This window comes from Mobula hypostoma, chromosome 2 (assembly GCF_963921235.1).
Source record: "Mobula hypostoma chromosome 2, sMobHyp1.1, whole genome shotgun sequence".
NCBI lineage: Eukaryota > Metazoa > Chordata > Chondrichthyes > Myliobatiformes > Myliobatidae > Mobula > Mobula hypostoma.
In genome coordinates, this window is record NC_086098.1 from 33,196,012 (window position 1) to 33,210,164 (window position 14,153).

General features: G+C 41.5%; 1 protein-coding gene across 2 annotated transcripts in view; it reads left to right on the top strand.

Annotated features, from left to right (window-relative positions):
• LOC134338974 (chloride intracellular channel protein 5-like) overlaps window positions 1-14,153 on the top strand; it is a 145,319-nt gene that overhangs the window by 57,274 nt on the left and 73,892 nt on the right. The window contains exon 1 of one of the 2 annotated variants that reach the window (XM_063035206.1): window positions 3,243-3,556. The exons of the other annotated variant lie outside the window; for it this stretch is intronic. Within the exon in view, the coding sequence (XP_062891276.1) occupies window positions 3,494-3,556 (63 nt within the window). The 5' untranslated portion in view covers window positions 3,243-3,493. Of the gene's footprint in view, window positions 1-3,242; window positions 3,557-14,153 lie in introns of those variants that run through there. 2 annotated transcript variants of the gene reach the window in all.

Below are 14,153 nucleotides of genomic sequence, written 5' to 3' on the forward strand. Positions count from 1 at the left end.
GCTTGCAGCAAGATCTGGACCAGCTGTGAAAATGGGCTGAAAAATGGCAGATGGAATAATTTAATGCAGACAAGTGTAAGGTGTTGCACTTTGGTAGGACCAACCAGGGTTAAGTCTTACACAGTGAATGGAGTTGGGAATTCAGATCCATAAATCATTGTAAGTGATGTGACAGGTAGATAGGATCGTAAAGAAAGATTTTGAAACATAGGTGTTCATAAATTAGAGTACTGAGTACAGGAGATGGGATGTTATGTTGAAGTTGTATAAGACGTTGGTGAGGCCTAATTTGGAGTATTGTGTGCAGTTTTGGTCTCCTACCTACAAGAAAGAAATAAATGAGGTTGAACAAGTACAGAGAACATTTACTAGGGTATTTCTGGGTCTAGAGGACTTGAGTTATAAGGAAAGATTGAATAGGTTAGTACATTATTCCTTGGAATGTAGAAGGTTGTGAGGAGATTTGATAGGATGTATACAAAATTGAGTGGTATAGATAGTAGAAAAAGTCTGCTTGCGTTTACCCTGAGGTTGGGTGGGGCTAAAACTAGAGGTCATGGGTTAAGAATTTAAGGGGTACATGGGTGGGGGAGGGACTTCTTCACTTAGAGGGTTGTGAGAGTTTGGGATGAGCTGCCAGCGCATGTGGTGCATGCGAGATCCATTTCAATGTTTGAGAGGAGTTTGGATGGGTACATGGAATGTAGGGGTATGGAAGACTATGGTCTGGGTGCAGGTCGATGGGAGCAGGCAATTTAAATGTTTCAGCATGAACTAGCTGGGCCGAAGGGTCTTTCTGTGCTGTTTTTCTATGACTCGAAATGTCCTTCCACATTTATCCTTGTAACTCGTATACGGTGTGCCAGCTGCTCATAGTCATCAGAATGTGTACTGTATTTCACGGCACAAGCAGATTAATTTTCTCAGGCTCAGTTTATGTATTTATAGCCTGCTTCCTGATGGAGTTCAAACGTGGAGTTGACCCATTAAATCAATATTGTAATTAACAATTGTCAGATTTCCTGTGGATATTGATAAATAGATTTTACTGCCGTGTGAGCAAACTGAGTCATTACAAATATTCATTGCTGACCTCCCAGCACTTAGAATTAGACATGGTGGCCCTGTATCAAGGCTCCTTTCAGTAGCATGTGCTCCTGACATTTATGATGCCCCTAGTGTGCACATGTTGTGGGTGATGGAACCAGTGAAGCATAAAGTGTATAGTTTGTGATGTGATTGATGCTGGTTTGTTCCCTTGTCTCAAAGATGCAGCTGGAACAGCTGAAGCGCTGTACAACTGAATGAAATAGGATCAAAATCTGTTTTAATATCACATGCATGTGCTGTGCAGTTTGTGAACTTTGCGGCAGCAGTACAATGAACTGCATGATGAATGTCGGAAAAAAAACCTGAATATAAATATAAAATTAAAATAAGTAGTGTAAAAAATAGAATTGTTTAAATAAAGTAGTGTTCATGGGTTCAATGTGAACACGAAATCGGATGGCAGAGGGGAAGAAGCTGTTACTGAATCGCTGAGTGTGTGCCTTCAGGCTTCTTTACCTCCTACCTAGAACCCTCTAATCCAAAATGGGGAATCCTCCCTGTCCCTCTCCCCTCTCCATCACACCACCCCCCCATTACTATAACAAGCTTGCATTTCAGTAGTGCCCATCATGATCTCTGAATCTTGCACAGCATATTGCAGACAATGAAGTACTTTAGGTAAGTGTTGTAGAGCGAGAAGGTAAGTCACTATGCTGAGGATGAGACTTTCAGCAAATAATTCAATGCAGTGTTTCGATGAAATATTCATTTGTTTTCTCACTTAGCGCTGCACAATCAAGATCAAAACAGACATAAACATTACCAGGTGAAACAGTTTTCATTGCTATATTATTTATAGAAAATAAATCCAGGCAGTTTTATGAATTGTACATTTTATTTGAACTTTGAGAGTGATTTTAAATGCTAAAGCTATTTATTCCAATACTTTCTTGCCAGTCTCAACCATAAACATCCGTCTGCTGAATTTTTAAAGAGATGATGAGCTTCCACTGGTATGAAAAAACATTGTGAGAAATGTGATTTAATTGTGGCTTTCCTGTGCTGGACTTGCCAGTATCTGCTACCTGTTGTAGGCTTTTCCATTATTAGACATTGCTGTTTCCATACCAGGCTGTGATGCAACCAGTCAGGATACTCTCCACTGTGCATCTGTAGAAGTTTGTCAAAGTTATGGATGATATGCTGAATCTGTGAAAACTTGTAAGAAAGTCAAGGTGCTGTTATGTATTCTTTGTGGCACTTGTGTGCTGGTCCTGGGACGGATCCTCTGATAAGGTAACACCAAGGAATTTAAAGTTACTGACCCTCTTCTCCCCAACCTCCTAGTGAGGACTGGATCGTAGATCTCTGGTTTCTTCCTCCTGTAGTAAATTTGGCTCCTTTGGTTTTGCTGATGTTAACTGAGAGGTGGTTGTGGCTGTATTGAACCCAGTTACAAGCCTAAACCCAAACCATCTACACCTGAGCTGATTTCTGCTCTTCTAAGTTTTTTTTATTCAGGTGTGAAGATGCTATATTATAAGAATTGGATGCCCTAAAGAAACAATGGTTCCCACGAATTTAAAAGTAGAACCAGCATCAACACAACCTACATACTGCTGAATTTGTAAGATTCAGGCAGGTTATTTTTAAGGTGGCAAACAAACGCAGTGCATATCTAGTTTCAGTCCGAGAACTTAGTGTGTAATTTACTGAGAGCAAAACCACTGAAATTGCCTCAGGGTGATTTCACTACATCCGACACAGACACAGATAGACACACAGACACACACACACACACACACACACACACACACAGACACACAGACACAGACACAGACACACACACACACACACACACACACACACACACACCCTTCCTCCACAATGATTAATCTACCTATAGATGTATTTTGTCAGACGCCTGGCTCTCAGGCTGCATGTTAGCTTTCCTGTCAGTGAAAGAGTCCGAACAGCTAAACATCTGTTTACAGAAATTAATCTGTGTGTTTGATATTATGGTTGCGTTATTCAAGCGTTGCAGGTTTCTGCCTGAGCTTAATAGAAAATAAATAAAAGGAGATCAGTGTTTGCTGACGGAGGCTGGCTCCACCCTCTGTGTGCAACCCAGCCTCTTTCCACTCAGTACTATTTTCAGCTACTTTGCTATCTCACTTACAACACATACAATTAATAGAAGTTGTTGGAGAACAGCTCTACACGAAAGGAAAAGAGACTGTCCTTGTTCCTGTCTGAGGACCAGTACACATATAAACTGATTTTAAACTTCTGGTTTTTGCTTTGGGTGTCAGAGATACATTGAGTGTGACTCAATGGTCTTTGGAACTTGCTGGAACTGTCCCGGAGGGGGAATGTATTTATGGTTCCAAGTGGATTATTGAAGCCCTGAGGTGAGGATCAGAGGACCGAGAACCACTTTGACATGGCAGCTCTGGCTCCTGTCAATGGTTTAGACACAGATCCTGAAATAGAACTGTTTGTCAAGGTAAGGTACTTTTTAAAATTCAGGCCTTCTGCAAGCAAGGGGAAGGGGACTTTGCCGGTAGTTATGAGCTTGTTTAAGGAACAAGGATTGATCTATACTTAGTTTAAATACACCAGAGTTTTTATAAGCTTCCCGTGATTATTTCGGTTATGAGGCAATGAATGGTGACTAAAGCTAACCACACAAGATGCTGCTGGAACTCGGCAGGTCAGGTAGCTTCTATAGAAACGAATAAACAGTTGACGTTTCTGGCTAAGACCCTTCTTCAGGACTGGAAAGGGAGATGGGGGGGGGGAGGAGGGTGCCTGAATAAAAAGGTTAGGGAAGGGGAAGGAGGATAGGTAGAAGGTGATAGGTGAAGCCAGGTGGGTGGGAAAGGTAAAGAGCTGGAGATGAAGGAATCTGATAGGAGAGAAGAGTGGATCATAGGAGGGGACCCAGGGGGAGGTGATGGGCAGGTGAAAAGAGGTAAGAGAACAGAGTAGGGAATAGAAGAGGGGAAGGGAAATTAATATTTATGCCATCAGGTTGGAGGCTACTCGGAAGGAATATCAAGTGTTGCTCCTCCACCCCAAGGATGGCCTCATCGTGGCACAAGAGGAGGCCACGGACCGACGTGTTGGAATGGGAATGGGAATTAAAATGTTTGGCCACCGTGAGGTTGTTTACTGAAGTTTGTATAGCAGGTGTGTTCACCAAAGCATTTTGTTCAATTGCTTTTGAATGACTACTTGGGGGAGGAGGGTAAAGAATTGTGAGTTTGTGCTATTATGATGTTTAAAGGCACCAAATGTATCAGAAACATCGATTCCATCTCAACTGCAATGTGATCATCTGGGCAGTGCATAATGTCATCACTCCAAATAGGTGGAAAAACCCTTGGGTTATCTGTGGTACTGGAAAATTTATGTATTTCTGACTCCTTTCAGAATAGATTGAATCAATGACAAGTCGTACAGCCTTGTTTGGCTGAAGTTATATTTGTAACATTTCAGTGCTGTCAAAAAAATATTTGCAATGTTCAGTTATTGTAATTGAGTCAAATCCAGATGCACCGAATTACTTCAGGCAGTAGTTATCGAGAGAAGTAAACAACTATGTCATGTTGTCCTTAGTGAATACTTTAAACTTTGTGGTTTCTCTCGCTCAGATCTCAAATTCTATCATTGATAATTAATTATGCATACCAAATGCTATGAGTCAGAACTTCAAAGATCTTTTTTCAAAGTAATGAAAACAATTTTATTCTGTTCTTCCATTGTTCCACTTCTTATTTCTAATTTGCCTTAGTTAACTGTTTGCTGGTGTTGTCATGAGAACCAGTCATGAGATTAATCTTGCAGATTGTCATTTTAGCAAAAAGCTTTATTATATCCTGACTAATCAAACTACAAAGTGAACAATTTTAAAACTACTTATCAGAGTAAGTGGCATTCATAATCATTTCTTTGTGGTTGAACTTGGGTTTGGTACCCTACACACACAGCTGGGCAATTCCCATGTTTTCTGGCCTGTTCTTAGCTGATCTTTGTCAAGATTAAGTAAAAGTGTTTTTCGAGTTTTGGCATACTTTGTGATCGACGCCAATTCACCGTGAAACAGCAGCAGAAAAACAGTTGATGCTGAACTAATAGGTGACACAGACCACAAATTGTCCCAAGACTGTAATTAGATGGTTCCTTAAGTGATCAAATCATCAGACTGGATAGATTTTTCAGTAGTTCAGAACAGCTCTGTGACTGTTGCTTATATCAGAGAACGGAGTTTTGAATCGGGGAATGTAAAATATTGAACTGCAAACCTGCATAAAATAGTGAAGAATATTTAACTGTAAAGATGGGCCATTATTTCAAACTTGACCAACTATAGTGAAAGAACAGTGGTAGGTGAAGTCCTGGGAAGCTGGACATACATGGTGATTACTAACAATTATTAAATGTGTATTCACGGGTAATACTGAGAAGAAGTAAAGAATACAAATCTGACATTAGAAATTTTATTGAAATTCCTAGTTATCAATCTAAATGAATTTGCACTGAGATTCAGGATAAGAGTGTTTTTAGAATGATGTATTAGAATTGGTAGCAAACTTTCATCCCTGCAGGTGAATTTCTTCATCCTGTTGATCTATAGGTCTGATGGTTATCTGTTGACAACAGGAAGAGATATAGAAATTGGGTACAGTAGAGCTGCATTTTTTTTCCTCAAGCTTTCTTTGTACAGGTAGCTTACTGGCTTTTGCATGTTCATATAGAAGTGACCTTCAATGGCGGCAACTGGCAAGGAACCAGGCACCACCCAGAAGTAAAAATTTCTACGGGGAGAAAAACAGATCTGAAAGAAGCTACGGAAAGATTCAACAGAAGCTACAGAAAGTTGTAAAATTAGTTAGCTCTATCTTGGGTACTAGGCTCCATCGTATCCAAGACACCTTCAAAGAGCAATGCCTCAGAAAGACGGCATCCATTATTAAGGACCCCCATTGCGTAGCTCATGCCCTCTTCTCCTTGATACTGGCAGGAAGGAGGCACTGAAGCCTGAAGGTGCACTCTCAGCAATTCAGGAACAGCCTCTTCCCCTCTGCCATTCAATTCGGAAATGGACATTGAACCAATGAAAACTACCTCACTTTATTTTAATATACACTATTTCTGTTTTTGCACTATTTTTAATCTATTTAAGTGTGTAATTGAATTGCTTATTTTTTTTCTTTCTGTATGATTGTGCATTGAAATGTGTTGCTGAGTTAACAAATTTCACAACCTATGCTGGTGATGATGAGCGGGACTTTGATTCTGAGATCTGTTTCTGTTCGGACCCCTAGAGGTGCAGTGCAGTTCGGTTTGTATGAACATCACTTCCTGTAGGCAAGCTGTTTTTATATCATTTCCTGCGTGGATTTTTTTTTGTTCAATTTGAGGTACACGATGGAAAGACATGCATCTCCATCCTCTGACCAGCACACACAAAATGTTGGAGGAACTTTGCAGGCTAGGCAGAATTTATGGAAAAGAGTACAGTTGACATTTCAGGTCGAGACCCTTCAGCATCTCCATCCTCTCTCTATCTGCCTCTGAAACAGCAAACTCTCGTTTTACAAGCAGGAATACTTATTTAAAAACCCAGAAGAGAGCTTCCATCTCAGGTGATTTTTGAGAAAGTGTTTAACTCGCTGCATTGCTTTGTACGTACACACTGCGAGGGAAGTTAAGTTTCCACGAAGAAAACAATTGCTTTTCTGTTTCTTTTAATGTAATGTTGTTGAAATGTACGATATTCAAATTAATCTGTATCAGGAAAATCCCAGCTTTGTTTATTTTGTATTTTTTATAGCTCTAGAAAGCATCACAAAAGAATTAATTTAAACCTCGTTTGGTGTGGGGGTGGGGGGAGGGTGGCATTTTAAAATGACGTTTTTAAAAAGTCTAGAAATTCAATTGGTCTCACACCACCAAGCTATCAAACTGTGCCCGATTATAGGAGTTTTACTGTGAAAAGAATTCCAACTAGCATTTATAACAATGGATTTGAATGATCTGGAGTCAGACCCTAGAAGGTTCTAGGTTCTTTTCAATCCATTTCAAGAATGTGTCAGCCAACACTGCAAAATACAAACGTATATCATTATAATTTTTACATGGGGAATCTTATTTGGATATTTTTAGAGAATATTGAGTTGCATTGGAAACTTCTACCCCTCAGTCTGAATACATCACTGAGCAGCTGGGTGTTGGACTTGCTAACCAACAGACGTCAGACAGTCAGGATGCACAACTGCTTCTCCCTCCTTATCATCCTCAACATGAGTGCCTCGTGTTTCTGAGCCCCCTGCTGTATGCTCTGCTCACACACAGCTGCATAGGCTCACACCTGAGTTGTCACATTGTCAAGTTCGCCAATGACACAGCGGTTGTGGGGTGTAACACCAGCGCTGATAAAGGGCCTACAAAGACGAGGTGGAAGAGCTCAAGGACTGGTGCCAGGAAAGTCACCTCTTCCTCAATGTCATCAAGAAACAGGAGGTGGTTATCGACTTCAGGAGAACTTGTACCACACACACCTCTCTTTACATCAGCAGCACAGCAATGGAAACAGCGAGCAGTTTCAAACTCCTGGGAGTGCATATCTCACACAGCCTTACATGGTCCCAGAACACATCCCAGTTGGTTGGGAAAGCTCACCAAGGCCTTTGTTTTCTGAGGAGGCCAAAGAGAGCTGGACTGTGCACATCTATACTCACACCATTCTACAGATGAACAGTAGAGAGCATCCTTGCATGCTTCACCTTGTGAGGCTAGGCACAGCTCAAATGCCATCTATAAATTTGTGATGACACAACTATTGTTGGCAGAATTTCAGATGAAGAGGCATACAGGAGTGAGATAGATCAGCTGGTTAGTTTCGCAGCAATAACCTTGCATCCAACATCAGTAAGACCAAGAAATTGACTGTGGACTTCAGAAAGGGGATGTTGAGGGAACACACACCAGCTCTCATCTAGGGACCAGAGGTGGAGAGGGTGAGCAGTTTCAAATACCTGGGTGTCAACATCTCTGAAGGTCTATCCAAGACCCAACATATTGATGCATAGTAGCAGGTATATTTCATTATGAGTTTAAGGAGAATTGTTATGTCACTAAGTCACTTGCAAATTTCTAAGGATGTACTACAGAGAGCATTCTGACTGATTGCATCACTGTCTGCTATGGAAGGGCCAATATACAGGACCAGAAAACTTTACAGAAAGTTGTAAACCCTACCATCTCCATCATGGGCACGGGCCTACCCAGCATCCAGGACACCTTGAAAAGGAGATGCCTCAAAAAGATAACATCTGCTCAGTAAGGACCCCCAGCACCCAGGACATGCCCTCTTCTCATTGCTGCCATCAAGGAGGTGGTACATGAGCCTGAAGACACACACTCATTGTTTCAGGTACAGCTTCTTCCCCTCTGCCATCAGATTTCTGAATGGACGATGGGTTCATAAACACTACCTCAGTATTTTCCCTCTCTTTTTGCACTACTTATTTATTTTTATATATGGTAATTTAGTTTTCCTTATGTACTGCTGCCACAAACCGACAAATTTCATGATGTGCTCGTGATATTAAACCTGATTCTGAAAAAGTTATTTTTCCCCAAGCAGTAAGACTGATTAACACCTCCACTCACTGACCACCACTATTTCATTTCCTGTCAGTCACCTTGTGTACAAACAGTATTGTGCCTAGCGCAGAGGTGGCCAACCTTTTACATTCCATGCGTCAATTTCCTCACGCACGAGTTCAGATGCGCCATACAACTCTTGTACCCCCATTCAATTCTTGTAAAAATATGTTAATATAGACATATTTAGCATATTTACATAATATATTGATTTAATGTAAAAATAAGATAAATATTACTTACCTTAATGAGACTTTTGAGTCTATTTTGATTTCGCCAAGCTTTTAATATTTGGAGTTAAATTAGTTATTGAGAGCAGCAGAGAATTCTTCAAATTTGAATCAATCACGACCTCATTTTGTTTTTAACCAATTTCATGGCTGAAAATGCTTGTTCACATCTGTACGCCATTCTGAAACGACAGATATAACTCTGGGCATATTTTCTTAGTTCTGGAAAATGTTCACAGGGTAATGATCACCAGAAATTAATCATGTCAGAAGCATTTGGGACTGAGGGAAGCTCATCAAATTTCATGTTCAATAATGAATTTGTTTTCAAGTCAATAAGTTCCATTTGTATGTTACTCGGCATCTTCATGATTTTTCGTTCACTGTAAAAATGGGTTTATAAATGCAAGTATGCAATCTTTTTTAGCAAAATCACGAAAACGACTTTCAAATGACTCTTGCAATAACCTGATTTTTTTTCAGTATATTTTGTAAAATTGCTATTATCTTCAGCACATTCACGCTGCTCTTTTAAGTGCGGAAACTGGCTCAAATCCTCATTTTCTAACTGAGAGGTGAACAGTTTTAACTTCATCTTGAATGAATTGATATCATTTACTAAGCTAGGAAACAATTTGTTCTTGCCCTGGAGTTTCAAATTTAGATCATTGAGATGGCTGGTAAACATAGAAACATAGAAAATAGGTGCGGAAGTAGGCCATTCGGCCCATCGAGCCTGCACCGCGATTCAGTATGATCATGGCTGATCATCCAACTCAGAACCCTGTACCAGCCTGCCCTCCATACCCCCTGATCCCTTTAGCCACAAGGGCCATATCTAACTCCCTCTTAAATATAGCCAATGAACTGGCCTCAACTGTTTCCTGTGGCAGAGAATTCCACAGATTCACCACTCTCTGTGTGAAGTAGTTTTTCCTAATCTCAGTCCTAAAAGGCTTCCCCTTTATCCTCAAACTATGACCCCTCGTTCTGGACTTCCCCAACATCAGGAACAATCTTCCTGCACCTAGCCTGTCCAATCCCTTTAGGATTTTAATGGTTCAATAAGATCCCCCCTCAATCTTCTAAATTCCAACGAATATAAGCCTAGTCGATCGAGTCTTTCATCATATGAAAGCCCTGCCATCCCAGGAATCAATCTGGTAAATGTTCTTTGTACTCCCTGTATGGCAAGGATGTCTTTCCTCAGATTAGGGGACCAAAACTGCACACAATACTCCAGGTGTGGTCTCACCGAGGCCTTGTACAACTGCAGTAGTACCTCCCTGCTCTGTACTCGAATCCTCTTGCTATGAATGCCAGCATACCATTCGCCTTTTTCACTGCCTGCTGTACCTGCATGCCCACTTTCAATGACCGGTGTATAATGACATCCAGGTCTCGTTGCACCTCCCCTTTTCCTAATCGGCCACCATTCAGATAATAATCTGCTTTCCTGTTTTTGCCACCAAAGTGGATAACCTCACATTTATCCACATTAAATTGCCTCTGCCATGAATTTGCCCACTCACCTAACCTATCCAAGTCCTCTTCACACTGTTATCATCGGGAAGGAGGTACAGAAGCCTGAAGGCACACACTCAGCATTTCAGGAACAGCCTCTTCCCCTGTGGCATACGATTCCTAAACGGACATTGAACCCATGAAAACTACCTCACTACTATTTTTGCACTAATTTTAACTTAACTATTGAATAGACATGTTCTTGATTAGCCAGGCATCAAAGGGTATGGGGTGAAGACATGGGAGTGGGGATGACTGGAAGAATTGGATCAGCCCATGGTTGAATGGTGGAGTAGGCTCGATGGGCTGAACGGCCTACTTCTGCTATATCTTATGATTTTACATACACTTAATGTAACTTGGGTTTTTTTCTCTGTATTTATCATGTATTGCATTGCACTACTACAATTTTAGTGTTGGCGCGTGGCCAAGTGGTTAAGGCGTCGGTCTAGTGATCTGAAGGTCGCTAGTTCGAGTCTCAGCTGAGGCAGCGTGTTGGGTCCTTGAGCAAGGCACTTAGCCACAGTTTGCTCTGCAACAATACCGGTGCCAAGCTGTATGGGTCCTAGTGCCCTTCCCTTGGACAACATCGGTGGCATGGAGAGGGGAGACTTGCAACATGGGCAACTGCCGGTCTTCCATACAACCTTGCCCAGGCCTGCGCCCTGAAACCTTCCAAGGCGCAAATCCATGGTCTCACAAGACTAACGGATGCATATATATATATTGCAATTTTAACAAATTTTGCGACTTATGCCGATGATATTAAGCCTGATTCTAATTTTTTTATAAGTAAGTGCTAAGTCTTGACTATCTCTGTATTTGAATAAGAACATCATATATCCTGTTCATTTGCATAAACACTGCCTTGTGTCTCTGTCCTTCAGTAGCTCCTGGCCTCTAGCTATATTGTTCTAAGGCTTACAGAGCACTGAAATGTAAATAAACTGCTTTCACTTTATCTGTCCTTGTCCACAGCTTATTGTGCTAAAGTCCTTTTGCCCACTTGCTGTTGGGTACAATTGTTACAAATTGTATTGTAGGAGCACTGCAGTTTGGGATTGCTTTCAGGCACGGGCTGCACCTCAGCTGACACTAGGGAGTGTTGAACCGTATATCCAGAGCACTAAATTAAAAGGAAATTAGGAACTAATTGCTAACAAGCTTATTTTTTTTTTAAAAATCAAAGAAATTTGTCTGCTGCTTGGTTCATATAGAATTTGATAAAGTTACTGTATTTTGACCTTGTCCAGCAGCAGCTACCTCTAAATATAGTTTTTGAACCCTATAAATAACTCTTACAAATAAATTATTAAAGTCACTGGCACGTGACTTTTTCTGCTTTGGTTGGGTCATGGGTAGCTTGCTGCTGGTGCAAACAGAAAATTAGGGCTTTGAAATTATCTTTTAGAAAAGAGATTCTCCTTACACTGTTGGGAGTCCTCATATTCCACAGCTGTTTCTTCACAGGCAAGAAATGGACCTGTATTTTTTATAATCATATCCATACTTCCATGTGCTTTTCTAAACAATATCACTGAACTGCTAAAATTCCCCATTGATGTAATGAGCACATGAATTTTCAACAGCATTTCTCCATTTGGATGAATTTACACCTTCTCAGCCTGAGAGTCTGTATGTCATCCATATACCATATCATCATTCTGAATGAATATGATTAAAAATAGAATGGTTTGTTATTAAACGGGGTGTGATCCTGTTGGACTGTAGGGCTACTGACTCAGCATCACATTAAATCAGCACTGCTACCCAAGGTATAAGGGTTTGTTCTTCCATAGTTAAGTATCAATTCTTCATTCTAACACGGCTATCCATGATACTTGACTAGAGGGTTCAAAGTACTTCAGCTCGGTAACCTGAAACATGGTGATTGGATCAAATAACAGCAGTGGAGGGGGAAAACGCCGAAAAGCAGATTGACTCCTGAACTTTCATTGCCAAATCGAAATGCATATAATTACATGGGTTATGTCATGTTGACATTCGAAGATTTCCTGAAAAACAGTGGCTAATGTATTTTCTTTTCCTTGCATGTTTGAGTTGACAGCATTCAAAGGCAAGCGTCTGATGTTTAGACAGACTAATTTAGCTGACACCTGATAGCAAAGAACTTTCCAGAAGAGTGTGTTTGTCTTTCGTACTGAAAGCCCAGCAAAGAAACTCACTGGTACAGAGGGTATGATGTGGAGATAGTGGTATCCATACCCCAATGTTTCAGCAACAACCCTGCCTTTCAGTGAAGTCAGTAAAATCAGTCCTGCCACTTTCATTATGAGTAAATATCATATCACCGTTCTCTAATCATCAGTCTGTTTTTAAATGCTGCCCGTGATTATGGGTGTTCAGAATTAAATGAAAATTCTGCAAAACTCCATTCACTTGGCACACTGTGAATTTTGGTGCTGGACTAGTAGATTTTTTGGACTTTTGAGTATTATTTGTATTAATGCCACAACATTCCGCGATAATAAATTTTGCAGTGAGCCCAGTAAGATGAGCACAGGAAACAAGACTCTGGTAAATTTCAAGAGAGTGCAAAACAGAGCTGGGTGATGTTGAAGGAAATGAGGGAACTGGGTTCTGGGTATGTTGAAGGGAGACTTCATCAACTTTGTCTCCAACTTCCACCTTGCTCTCAAACTTACCTGGTCCATTTCCAACACCTCCCTCCCCTTTCTCAATCTTTCTCTGCCTCTATCTCTGGAGACAGCTTATTTACTGATGTCTTTTATAAACCCACTGACACTCACAGCTACTGGGACCTTGTCTCTTCCCACCCTGTTACTTGTAAAAACGCCATCCCCTACTCTCAATTTCTCCACCTCTGCTACATCTGCTCTCAGGAAGAGACTTTTCATTCTAGAACTAAGGAGATGTCCTCCTTTTTCAAAGAAAGGGGCTATCCTTTCTCCACCATCAAAGCTGCCCTCAACTGCATCTCTTCCACTTTGCACACATCTGCCCTCACCCCATCATCCCACCATCTCACCAGGGATAGCGTTCCTCTTGTCCTCACCCACCAGCCTCTGCGTTCAGCACATAATTCTCTGCAATTTCTGCCATTTCCAACGGGATCCCACCACCAAGCACATCTTTCCCTCCTCTTCCCCCCCCCCCCCACTTTCTGCTTTTTGCAGGGATTGCTCCCTACATGACTCCCTTGTCCATTCGTCCCTCTCCACTGATCTCCCTCCTGGCACTTACCCTTGCAAGAGGAACAAATGCTACACCTGCCCCCGCACCACCTCCCCCACTGCTACTCAGGGCCTCAAACAGTCCTTCCAGGTGAGGTGACACTTTACCTGTGAGTCTGCTGGGGTTATATACCGTGTCTGGTGATAACTAGTGTGGCCTCCTGTATATCGGTGAGACCTGACGAAGGTTGGCAGACAACGTCACCAAGCACCTATGCTCCGTCTGCAAGAAAAAGTGGGATCTCCCGGTGGCCACCCATTTTGACATGTCAGTCCACGGTCTCCTCTATAGTCGTGATGAGGCCACACTCAGTTTAGAGAAGCAACACCTTGTATTCCATCTGGCGAGCCTCCAATCTGATGGCAGGAACATTGATTTCTTCAACTTCTGGCAATGGCCCACCCACTTTTCCCCATCCCCTTTTCCTTCTCTCACCTTATGTTCTTACCTGCCCGTCAC